This window comes from Colobus angolensis, unplaced genomic scaffold (genome assembly GCF_000951035.1).
Source record: "Colobus angolensis palliatus isolate OR3802 unplaced genomic scaffold, Cang.pa_1.0 Scaffold560, whole genome shotgun sequence".
In the NCBI taxonomy this organism is placed as follows: Eukaryota; Metazoa; Chordata; class Mammalia; order Primates; family Cercopithecidae; genus Colobus; species Colobus angolensis.
Window position 1 is genome coordinate 340229 of NW_012119155.1, and position 12367 is coordinate 352595.

General features: G+C 56.0%; 1 protein-coding gene across 1 annotated transcript in view; it reads right to left on the bottom strand.

The window, feature by feature from the left end:
- MYO15A (myosin XVA) overlaps positions 1-12367 on the bottom strand; it is a 62581-nt gene that overhangs the window by 47390 nt on the left and 2824 nt on the right. Inside the window, exons 2-11 of the mRNA XM_011961653.1 lie at positions 11455-12352; positions 9302-9384; positions 8636-8699; positions 7719-7828; positions 7302-7376; positions 6997-7091; positions 2940-3048; positions 2751-2814; positions 1101-1214; positions 284-445 (exon numbers count right to left, since the gene is read on the bottom strand). Of these exons, the coding sequence (XP_011817043.1) occupies positions 284-445; positions 1101-1214; positions 2751-2814; positions 2940-3048; positions 6997-7091; positions 7302-7376; positions 7719-7828; positions 8636-8699; positions 9302-9384; positions 11455-12352 (1774 nt within the window). The remainder of the gene's footprint in view (positions 1-283; positions 446-1100; positions 1215-2750; positions 2815-2939; positions 3049-6996; positions 7092-7301; positions 7377-7718; positions 7829-8635; positions 8700-9301; positions 9385-11454; positions 12353-12367) is intronic.

Here is a 12367-nt window from a genome sequence, read left to right on the forward strand (position 1 = left end):
AAAAAAAAAAAAAAAAAAAAACCACCAAAAAACATTGTAAGCAAAGTTAAAACATAAATGACAAACTGGAAGATATATGTGCAATTCATGTCAGAGACAAAAGGCTGATTTCCTTAATACATATAAGGAGGAAAAAGATGAACAACCCCAAAGGAAAAGGAAAAAAAACAGGAACAAGTGATGTGTGAATAGTGTAATCTGAAAGGGAAACAGAGAAGGCCTTGTAAAAGACGGCCAAGTCCAGAGGGTGCGGGCCCCATGGCAGGCTGTGGCGATCCCTCACCTCATACTTCTCAAAGTAGACGTTGCCCAGGTGCAGGATGGAGGCCAGGATACGGAAGATGCTGTCCTGGTCCTCGCTGCTGAAGCCCAGCACCTCCATGGCAGCCAGGAGTCGGCGAAAGTCATCTGCATCACTCTTTCCTGCTATCTCACAGTTCCCACCCTGCGTGAGGGCAGAGGCTGAGGATCAGGGAGCTTGGGTGGGGCTGGGGAGCCCTCCAGGTCCTGCTCTGCCCTGACCAGCAGTGTGGCCTGAGCTGGTCACTCAAGTTCTCTTTCCACTCTCATGGGCACAGAGGCTCTGAGCAGGGCAGAGGACAGGGTTCATAGATTCTAAGTGCAATGTGTGGCAGGGGTTGTCACCTGTTGACCTTTGTAGCTGCCCAGTGATAATAATGAAAAGAGTAGTCAGTGTTTACTGAGCATGTACTGCATGCCAGGCCCTGTGTTCAGCTCTTTACATGCATTTCCTCATCTAAGCCTCACTACATCCCTGCAAAGTGGTACTATGTTGTCCCCATTTTACAGGTGAGGAAACTGAGTCACAGAGAGGGGAAGTGTAGTAACTCTAAACTGGTAGGTTCTGTTCCGGGTTCCAGATGGATGAAGTCAGGTAGGCCTTTTCTGCTTCCACTTTGGACCCAGAAGACTCCTGGTCCCCCTCACTGTGACAAGATGTCTTAAATCCAAATTCACTCTCCCCAAATCTCCATCACCTTCACATTCCATCACTCACAACTCAGCTCCCTTAGCCCACCCAGGGGTGTTAGGGTGGGAGGACCAGGGCTAGGGGCCTTCAGATGCCTGCTGGCACTCACCTGGTTCAGATAGTAGTAGGTCTCAGCCTCTTGCAGGCTAAAGGCCTGCCGGAGCTGGGCAGGCAACCCAGCCAGCAACTCGTAGAAGATGTGGTAATTCCTCTCGTTTTTGGCCTGTAGAGTGGGTAGGTGGGCACAGAGAAGGGAACCACCTACCTAGGTGACCCCCAGGCACACATACAGGCCCAAGCCTGCCCACAAATGCACATGCACACAGCGGGCTGCAAATGAGAACAGACGCCTCTGTGATGGTTGGGGCTCCCAGCCTGAAGCCAGCTGCGGGTGAGGGCAGAAGCAGAGGTGCCCTGGTACGACTGAAGGTTGAGAGCGTTCTGGTGAGATTTTATTTGGTTAGGAGAAATAAGAGAAAAGAGACTCTTCTTCTCTTACGTGTACCGGCCACACACACCTACATACATATGTGTCCATAGACCACATGTGCACACACAGAGCTTCTTGATGGCTGAGCACTTCCTGTGCACCAAGCCCTGTCCTAGGCCCCTGGGACACAGCGGGGAACAAGGCAGAGAGAAACCTCTGTCCTGACGGAGCCCACCCGCTAGCTAGGGAGATAGACATCAGCAAATCACTGGTTAAAGCATAAAATATGGCCAGGCACGGTGGCTCACGCCTGAATCCCAGCACTTGGGGAGGCTGAGACGGGCGGATCATGAGGTCGGGAGATCGAGACCATCCTGGCTAACATGGTGAAACCCCGTCTCTACTAAAAATACAAAAAAATTAGCCAGGCACGGTGGCTCACGCCTGAATCCCAGCACTTGGGGAGGCTGAGACGGGCGGATCATGAGGTCGGGAGATCGAGACCATCCTGGCTAACATGGTGAAACCCCGTCTCTACTAAAAATACAAAAAAAAAAAATTAGCTGGGCGTGGTGGCGGGGGCCTGTAGTCCCAGCTACTCGGGAGGCTGAGGCAGGAGAATGGCGTGAACCCGGGAGGCGGAGCTTGCAGTGAGCTGAGATCCAGCCACTGCACTCCAGCCTGGGCGACAGAGCGAGACTCCATCTCAAAAAAACAAAACAAAACAATACAAAACTAGCCGGGCATAGTGACACATGCCTGTAATCCCAGCTACTCGGGAGGCTGAGGCAGGAGAATGGCATGAATCCGGGAGGCCGAGGTTGCAGTGAGCCGAGATCGTGCCACTGCACTCCAGCCTGGGTGACAGAGTGAGACTCCATCTCCAAAAAAACAAACAAAAACAAAAACAAAAAAAACATAAGTACACTGGAGAGAAATAAAGCAGTGGAGGTGGGGGTTCTGATGGGATGGAGAGGTGCTACGTTTTTAAATGGGGAGCTTCCTGAGTGGCTGAAATTGTAGGGGAGACTTGGAGGAGGTGAGGGGTTTGGCCAAGCAGGCACCTGAGGGATAAGTGCTCCTGAGGGAAGGAACAGAAGGTGCAGAGGCCCTGGCAGAAGCGTGCCTGTGCATTGTGGGGCAGGGAGGAGCCACTGTGGCTGGAGGAGGGTCGGGGAGGGGAGGTCCCGGGCTCACATGTACACATGTACGCATGTATTCATACATTAATTTCACATCTACCCAGCCCCACCAGGGGCCAGGCTCTGAGTATCTGTACCTCCCACCCCCACCCTGCCCATCACACAGGCCTGGGAGGGGCTGGCCCACCTGAAACACGATCCTGGATTTCTCAAGCAGATACTGGGAGGTTATGGCACCGGAGATCACGCCCCTGGGGTGGGGAGAATAGTCAGCTCTCAGTGGGGGTAGGAGGGCTGGTGTTGGCTCCGAGGGGCTGTGGCGGGACATGGAAGACACTGCAAAGCTTTTGGGATGCCCTCCACTGTCCCAACTCACCCTTCCAGAAAGATTTCCATGAACTTCCCAAAGCGGCTGGAGTTGTCGTTCCTGACGGTTTTGGCATTACCAAAGGACTCCAAGAGGGGTGTTGCCTCCAGGATCTGGACTCCAGAAGGAGATGTGGGAATTGAGGGGCCAGGCACTGTTGTGGGGGCCTGGGTTGGGGGCTTAGCTGGGGACACCCAGACACAGGCCTCCCCAAGGACCTCCCTTTATGAGGGGTGACCAGAGGTGGGCTCCCTAGAGAATCCTGAGGTCTCTCCAGTGTCCCCCAGAGTCCCCCACCCCATGCTGCCCAACTCTCACACAGCAAGTCCCATGCTTTCCCTCTCCCAGTCTTCCAGCCTCCATGGTCCCCCACGGCAGCCCCTGACCACAAGCCCCAGCCCAGCCCAGGACAGGCCTTTGGATGTCCCTTCCTGCCTGTCCCTCCACCCACACAGGAGCAGGCACATCCACACACATTTTCCCGGACACACACACACACACACAGAGTACCTTTATCTTCAAGAGCGCCCAGGAGGGAGGACAAAGAGAGAGACAAGAACAGAATGGAGTCACTAGCAGGACCCATCACCTCTCTCTCCAGGAGACTAGGAGCCTCAGACCAGGGAGGGACTAGCAAAAACCTGTGAGGCTCAGAGACCCCAGGGGTCTAGGCTTAGGGACTGCCATTGGGTCTCCAAGGTATGAAAATATGCTGAATCTGCCTTCCAAACGGCTCTGGGGATGTCCTCTTCTCCCCTCCCCCATGGCTACTACCAGCCAAGGATCCCTGAACCTCTGCCCTGGCTTTCCTCACTGTTCTCTGACACCCAGGCCCACTCCTGCCTCTGACCATTGGCATATCCTGTTCCCATGCACCTGCATGCCCCCCCAACCTCACCTCTCACAGGAAGGCCACTAGAATTCTCTCCCTGGTAGCCCTTAGCCCCACTGGCAAACTCTCTATTTTCTTGGGTATTGTCTGTCTCCCTACTAGACTGTCAAATCCTACAGGCACACATCTCTGAGTCCCCAGCATCTAAACGGACCTGGTGCTTAGTAGGCCCTCAAAAAATATCTGCTAAAGGGATGGAAAAAGGAATAGCATCGGCCTGGCATGGTGGCTCACGCCTGTAATTCCAGGACTTTGGGAGACCGAGGTGGGCGGATCACGAGGCCAGGAGATGGAGATCATCCTGACCAACATGGTGAAACTCTGTCTCTACTAAAAATACAAAAAATTAGCTGGGCGTGGTGGTGCCCGCCTGTAGTCCCAGCTACTCGGGAGGCTGAGGCAGGAGAATTGCTTGAACCCGGGAGGCAGAGGTTGCAGTGAGCCAATTGCACCACTGCACTCCAGCCTGGCGACAGAGCGAGACTGTCTAAAACAAAAATAAAAACAGAACAAAACCAAACAAAAACAACAAAAAAGGAATAGCATCTCATGGGCAGAGCTGCCTAAAGGTGACCCTGGCTGATCGCAAGCTCCCACCTATTTAAGCACCTACTGTGTGCCAGACACATTGCCCTGATAATGCCATTGTTAACAATCCCATGAGGTAGGTACTAATATCACCCCTGTATTGCAGATTAGAAAACTGAAGCTTAAAGAGAGGTGAAATGACATGCCCAGGGACTCCAGAATCCACTCGAGTGATCAGCATGGGCCTAGTGTGTACATGGCACCTTCTTTAGCTGAGGCACTTCCTCAGGATAATCTTTTAGGAAAGAAGCAAAGGAGGTCCAGTCACCACAGAAACAATACCTGTAATTTTGGGGTTGGGGCCAGTTCCTTCCATCTGTCCCATTTAGTCCAGGAAATACTGCACCCATTGTATAAAGGAGTAAACTGAGGTCCAGAGAGGGATGGGGGCTGGCCTGTGATTGTTCAATGAGTCAAGGTCTGCCTGGGCTTTCCTGTGTACTATCCCTTAGTCTGGGAAGCCCTTGAGGACAGGCTGGCTGCTTCTCTGTTCCTGGTGCCCAGCATACAGCAGGGCAGAAAGCCAGCGGATGGAGTGGGTGAACACTGGAGGGGTGGAACCTGTGGTCCAGGCCTCAGTCAGTCAGGGCAGAGCATTCCCCATGCTACGTGATTGGTTTCAGTGAGGACATATGACCAAAACTTGCCCAGTGAGACGGAGCTCTGAATGTTTCGTTTCTGAAATGTTGGGAGGGTTGCTCATTATGGTGCCAGCTTCCTGACCAATGGGAGACAGGTTGAGGATGATGCCCATACATGGGGGAGGGTGGAGCCAAGACAACAGACATTGTTTAAGATTCTGGATCTAGCCATGCCTAAAACTGACCCTAGAACTGGACTGTTTGATTATCTGAGGAGAGGAGAGCCATGTCTAGGAAAGGAGCCCCATGGTCATCACAGCTGGCAGGCCTGTCCTCACACATTCTGTGTACCTGGCACACAGAAACTCCCAGACTCAGCCACATCCACAGCTCCATCTGTCCTCCCTGACAGCTCTCTGCCATGGACTGCAAATCCAAGCTCCTGCACAACTTCACTCCTCCCTTCTTAGGCCTCAGTGTTCCCATCTATAAATGCACGCAAATGTACCTGCCTCCCACGGTTGCCATAAAGCTCTGGTGTGACAATAACTGAAGGAACCCAGCACTGTGCCTGGCCACAGGAGGTGCACAAGGTACACTTATTTCTTTCCCTGCCTACCTAGCTAGTCATGCCACAAATCTGACCTGAAAGGTTTTGAAAACTCTGCTTGGAGCAAGGGATGATCTGTTTGGTCATCAGAAGGCCTGAACTGGGATGGGAGAGCCTGGCAGGCCAAGGCAGGCATCAGAGGGGCCCAGGCCAAACTGAAACCTGACGGCAAAGCCTGAGCAGCCCCCACCTATGCCCCCAGGATCACCTTGCTAGGTTCACCACTGGCTAGGTCATTGTGGTCATGTGCAAACCTTTGTGGGCCCCAGGGTTGGGGAAGTCTGCGTCTGTGGTTCTGGAGTCTGAGCTGGCAGGCCAGCCCCGCCTTCTCCTGAGCTCCAGGCTAGTGGTGCATCCATCACCTCTCTGCCATCTCTGTGCAGATGCCTAGCAGACACCTCTTCTCAACAAACCTGCTCCTCCTCCACTGCCCAGCCTGCCTCTGTGCTGCCTGTGGCTCAGACCGAATGTCTGGGGTCACCCTCCGACAGTTCTCCCTCTCACACCCCAGTCTGTCTTCTGTAGGCTGCTGGCTGGCTTTGACTTGTGCCTGGACCCAACCTGCTTGCACCTCAGGGCCTTTGCAGGTGCTCCTCCCTCTGCCTCTTCACTGTTCCCCTAGACATTCCCAGAGCCCACTCTCTTGTCTTCTCTGTACAGCCTACCCTGACCACCACACTTATGATTGCAACCCCCAACACTTCCCACCCTTCTCTCCACTTTTTTCCTCCGCAACTCACCATCTACCCTTTCACGTACATGTAATTTACTTGTATATAAGTGTATATATATTTTTCTTCCCGTCTCCACCACTAGAATAAAGTTCCCATGAGGGTGTGAACATTTGCCTGAGTTGCCGCTACTCCTCCCCAGTGCCTAGCCTGGGCCTCACACACAGTAGGTCTTCAGTAGATCTTTACTGAGGGAACGGATGGGGTTCTACCATTCTCAGGCTCAGAGAGCTTAGCACTGTCTTTGTCAGCAAAGTTCCAATCCTGCAGACTCTGGCTTGGCATCTACTGCCTAACCCACACTCAGGCCTGCCCTGCCTTTTGATAGCTGGGGGCTGCATAGCTTCTGAGTATGAGAATATGGTGGCCCCAGGGCCATGACCAGGAAGGTGAGGCCAGGAGGGAGAGATGGGATGACTCCCCTTCCCTATGTGGTCTCCACTCTGAACTGGACCTGGAGGGCTGGAACCAGGAGCTGCCACGGAAGCATAGGCAGGCACACCCCTGGGACGGGTGGCAGAAAAAGCAGCCCTGGACAAGGCCCCCTTCTGAAACTCAGCCTCCCCATCTTTCTAGTGGGCCAAGGAGCCTTGCCTCTTGGGGGGTACATGAGGTGTGCTTATCAAAGGGTGCTCAACCTAGGGTCCTGGGGAGACAAGTAGACTCACCTGCTGCATGACATCCCGTTTCTGGTTCATGGCGGCCAGGTAGCGCAGAATCAGCTTGGTGGCCTCAGTTTTGCCAGAGCCGCTCTCTCCACTGACCAAGCAAAGGGGCAGAGTGAGTTCCAACTTTTCACTGCCTCTTCTGGTGCACCCTGACCCCCATCATGAAGCAAGAGGATACGTGCAGCAGGCCAACCCAGAGGTATCAGGCAATCTTCCCAAGGTCCCACAGCAGTTCCGGCCAGATGCAGGCCTGCTACCTAAGGTCCCCCATTTATCCCCCACGTAAAGGCAGCCCGCTCACCTGATGATTATGCACTGGTTCTGTTTGGCATCGTGCATTTTGGCGAAGGCAAGATTTGCAATAGCAAAGAGGTGCCTGGGGAGAAAGGTCATTGGAGCCGGCCCCTGCCTGTAAGCTCCCAAACCTCCCAGGGATTGGGCAGGGAGCATCTGTATCCAGTCAAACAGTCAATCCGGCCCCCCCCTCACCCTGTTGGGGGAATGCTCCCACCCCCATCCTGGTCTGAACCACAGTGCCCTCCAACCTGTGGTTGCGGCCCTGCCTGGGGAGAGACTGTCAGATTGAGTAGGTGGGCTGCCTTTCCCCATTTACCTCTGACTCATGGCTGGGGTGCAGCTGGGATCCAGGCTCACACAGCAGGGGAAAGAGGGGCCCAAGAGACCCCAGGGCAGCCACCCCGCCCCCCGAGACACTCACGGGGGATTCTCTCCCAGGGCCCGTCCATTGTACTGCTGCACCTGCTCCGGCCCATAGATTCCAAACATTTGGTATGGGTTCACCGACACCAGGATGCTCCCGATGTATGTCTGCTGGGCAGATGGTGGCCTCAGTGTCATGGCTCCTTGCAGACCTGTGTCCCTCCTTCCCCTACGCTGGAAGCCTGGCTCTCTGTTTCCATACAGACAGATATCTGGCTGCCTGGACTCAGGATTCCCATCTAGAGCTCTCTACCAGCTTGCTGGGCTATGTGCTCTAACAATGGAATCTCAGGCACTGCAGCAGGCTGAGCTGAGAGGAGTCTGGAGTGAGTAAAACCCCCCCACAGCCATGATCCTGGGTGGGCTCCTGCCTACTTCATTTGTTCATAGTTGGACCCAGGCTCCAGGAACTTTTGGCTCCTGTTGAGGGCAAACCTCCACTGCCTGGAGTGGGTAGTTGGGGAACTCAGGGGATCCTGATGTGGCCAGAGCCCTTTCGGGTGTCCTTGTCTTCCACACTGGCTCTGGGCCCCTGGCCCTCTGTTCTGTCATTCTCAGGTCAGAGGCTCCCCTCCAACCCCTCTGACCGTCCCCACTCTCGGGTCCGGGTCTATGGATTCTAGGACTCTGGAAGTTCTATCTGTCAGGTCCCGGGTGGTGGGGGTGTCGCATATTTCTGGATTCTCTGTCTCCAGCTTTCTGCCTCTGGCATCCACCATTCTAAGACTGTGTTTTAAGACTTCAGATTTTAGTTCTAAGCTCTGGCATTCTATGCTGAAATGACAGAAACTCAGAGTTCAAACCAGAGGCCACAGGGGCTAGGGCCCACAAGAGAAATCTGTGCATCCCACCCGGCCCCAGGAGGCAGCTGCCTTCCTGACCTAGGCCCAGGGCAGGGCCAGCCCTAGATCTTACGTAGATGAGGTTCCGTTCAAATCTAATCTTGAGGTTGGACAGCACAGTGGTTTCCTGGAGGTCTCTAGAAGGGCACAGAGAGAAGCCATCAGCGCCCCCAGGGCTGGTTCTGGCCTGAGTCTCCCTCCCCGACTCAGTGCAGTGCCTTGATCAGATAGGCCTGAGTTCAAGTCCTGTTTCTGACACCAACCAGTTAGGAGACCTTGGGCAAATTACTTCACCTGTCTGTGCCTGTTTCTTCATTTGTCCAATGGGTATGATAATCATTGTACCTACTTCATTGGAGGTTTGGGGGACACTCTTACATGATCACCATGATTAGATGATGCTGCTGACCAACACGGCCCTTTTGTTTTGAGCACCTCCAATGTGCCGGCATCCTCACCACAGCCATCCCACTCCCATTTTGTGGATGAGAAACTGAGGCGCAGAGAAGCAAAGCGATTTGTCCAACGTCTGCCAGCTAGTGAGTGGTGGGGCTAGGATTTGAACCAAAGTCCATCTAACTCACAAAGCACACCACATTTAGTCTTTGTGACACTTCATGACTGAGGCTCTGAAAATGTCCTGGGAGGTGAGAGGCAACTGCAGGAGGAGCTGCTCTGGTTGGGAGGGTGGGGACCCCATGGTGACACCTTGCTGACCCCGCCAGCCCTGCCCACTCACTCCAGCTGTGTCATGTCCTCCACACCATCCTCCCTGTGCTGCTCGCGGAACCGCACAGATGGCAGGTTTCGGATGGAGTGCATCTGTGTGAGAGAGAGGCTGTGTCTGCAGTTTGAAGGGCGTCCCCCGCCCCCACTGGCCCCTGGCTTGGTCATACCTGGGGCCTGCTACCATTGTTGGGGAGGGAACCCCAAGGCCAGGTGGGTCCTGCAAGTCTCCTCATTACAGAATGCTGTGGCCCCCGGAACCTGCATGCAACCCTCACACATGAGACACACGCGTGCCCTCAGTGCCCAGGCAGGCGCTCCCATGAGCTCCTAAGTGTCCTGCCCTGGGGGGTGAGCAAAGGCATGAGCAGGTACATAGGTGCATGTGCCAGCTCCCTCCCAACTGCAGCTGTCCCAGCACCAGCAGACCCCATGTGTTGGTTTGTGTGACAACTCAAAAGGACACTTGTGACCTGATGCATGGGGCCTCCAGGAGGGCAGAGATGCAGACTGTCTTAGCACCACACCCCCATGCTCATCCCGGGGAAAACGTGTAGAGACCTGCATATGAACCCACACTCAATGGCATTTACAGCTCATACAACTCCCAGGCACACAGGTGTTCTTGTAGGCCTGTGGGCACACATGCAGGCCTGTGGGGCCTGGCTAGAGGCACATAGTGTGCAGGCACATGCTCTACCTGTCCACTTGGCACATACATCTGGGTGCACAGCTGGGTCCCTCCCTACCCTGGGGGTCTGGAGAATGGAAGTCTTGATGCCATTTTGGGCTGCAGGGTCTCCTCTCTGCACGCACATCTGTGCACATGGGCAGAGGGTGGGCAAACAACCCTGACCCCCAGGGATGCCACATCTGCTCAGATCTCATACACCAGCTTTTGTCATTTGGCCATGGTATACACGCGCACACATGCTCAGGCATGCAGGCCTGCGCAGGATCCACACGACTGGGAGCACACACATGTGCACCCTCAGCCTCTCCAATCCCAGTGGCACCCTGAGCAGGTGAGGAAAGAGGACACCAGGAGGGAGCCCTGCATGCCTGTCGCTGGGCTGCTAAGTAGGGCACAGCGAGTATCACCTTTTCTGCCCTGGCCTCTAGCCCACCCATCTGCCCACGTGCTTGCCAGCAGCCTCAGACCCTGAATAATTCAGCCACTCACGTATTCCAGGGTGAGGAGGGCCCAGGCATCCTTGCCCCTCACCCCTAGGCGCCCTGCGCCCCGCTCCCGCAATGCTGCAGCCCACACGGCACGGGGCACCCGCCGCCGGGGCCAGGGCCCCCCCAGCAGCCAGGCTGCCCCAGTTGCCATTATTGGGCCCGGCTGGCTGCCCGCTCCGCTGGGCACAGTCTGCAGAGGCTGAGACGCACCTGCCGCCCCTGCTTGCCCCGCCCACCACCCCGGCATCCCGGGAGAGGCTCCGGTGACCACGCACCCTGGCCAAGGGCCACCCAGCATCAGGCTCGAGTTCCACCTTGAGTGTGGCAGGCAGGCATGGGCTGGGCACCCCTCAGAAGGGCTGCCTACCCTGTACCCCACATGGGGTTCCAGAAGGACTCCTGGTTCAGTTTTCCCTCTGTGCAATGAGGAGGCTAGAGGGTTGGATCCTGAGCCCCTCACCCTGACCTCTTCCAGAATCCTGCAGCCCAGGGGACTTCAAAGGGCAGCAAAAATCTTGAGGAAAGAGGAGGCTCTAATTTGGGGCAGGGTCAGTAGGAGATAGGAGGAAACGCACAGGACTGGATGTGCGGTGGAACAGGATGGATAGGCATGTCTTGCAGTTTCACATCTGGCTTGGCTAAAATCTCCGAGGGGAAGTTAGGGCCAGACCTGTCAGCCAGATTGGATCAGGGCAGGGCTGCCCAGGGCCCAGGCTAAGATGAACAAAGATCCTTCCCCAGAGTGACCTGGAAGTCATTTCCCACGTCTCTGTCCTGTGCCTGCCTGTGCTAGGCATCCCCTTGTTCAACCCTCCAGAGGTTCTGGGAGGTGCAGGCTGTTCTCCCCAACTTACAGACCCAGAGACTTGAGTCCCCAGCAGGCAGCCGCTCTCCAAGATTGCACAGAGCTCCTCAGGCTGTCTCTCTTGCCCTGTTTCCTAGGCCAGAACCCTCAAGCCCTCCCTGTAATCTGTGCCCCCATACCTTGTTCCGCCAGCTTGGGGGGCCGACCTCCTCCCAGGAGCCCTTAAGGGACAGGCAGGCGGCTCCAGGGCCCAGGTGGCAGGACTGGGGGTGGGCGTGTACTTGTGGCCTGGGTCCATAGGCATCTGCCCGAAGCCAGAGGCAGGACCAGAGAAGACCCCAGGCTCTTGGCTTGGGGTCCTGAGTTGGCTGGACTTGAGGCTTCAGGGCTGCAGGCCCAACTCGCTGGAAAGAGCTCAGCTTCTGCACACGAGGCATGACCACAGCAAAACGCCCAGGGGCTGCCTGGTGCCGCTCGCCCCCCTTGGGCAGCGGCTCTGGGACCCTGGTGGGTGCCAAGGAGGCTGCGGTTTGGGGCAGTGTCCCCCAGCGGTGCCATGGTGGCCATGTGGCCCTGGTCTGCTCACGCGCAGCCAGTGGGTATGAGAGGCTGGGCCTTAATGTCTTTTGCTCTGGGAGGACATCCTTGGGGGGTGTGACATCCTTGGGAGGTGTTGGGATTGGAGGCTTGGTCTCTGCTGGCAGCTGGGGGTCTCCCAGGGTGGCGTCTTCTTCAGGCTTCTCAGGGGTTGGGCCAGCTGATTTGGTGAGCTGTCCAGGACCCGGCTCATGGTGTCTGCCCAGGAAGACCCTGGTCATATCAGCAGCTGCATCCTCAGGCTGGAGGGTGGTGGATGGCACAGGGCCTACGTGCTGGAGAAAGGGGTTTTCCGGCACAGGGGGTGGCCTGGAAAAGCCGCGGCGGCTGCCTGCACCTCCTGGCCAGGGAGAGGGTGGACGTTGGGTGGGAGGCACGTCCACGTCCCAGATGGGGGCCAGCGGGGGCACGGTCCAGGGCACCTCTGAGTCCTCGGCTTCTCGCAGGCTTTCCCGGTGCTCCAGGGGCGCCCGCCAGGCCCTGGCTGCGGCCCCG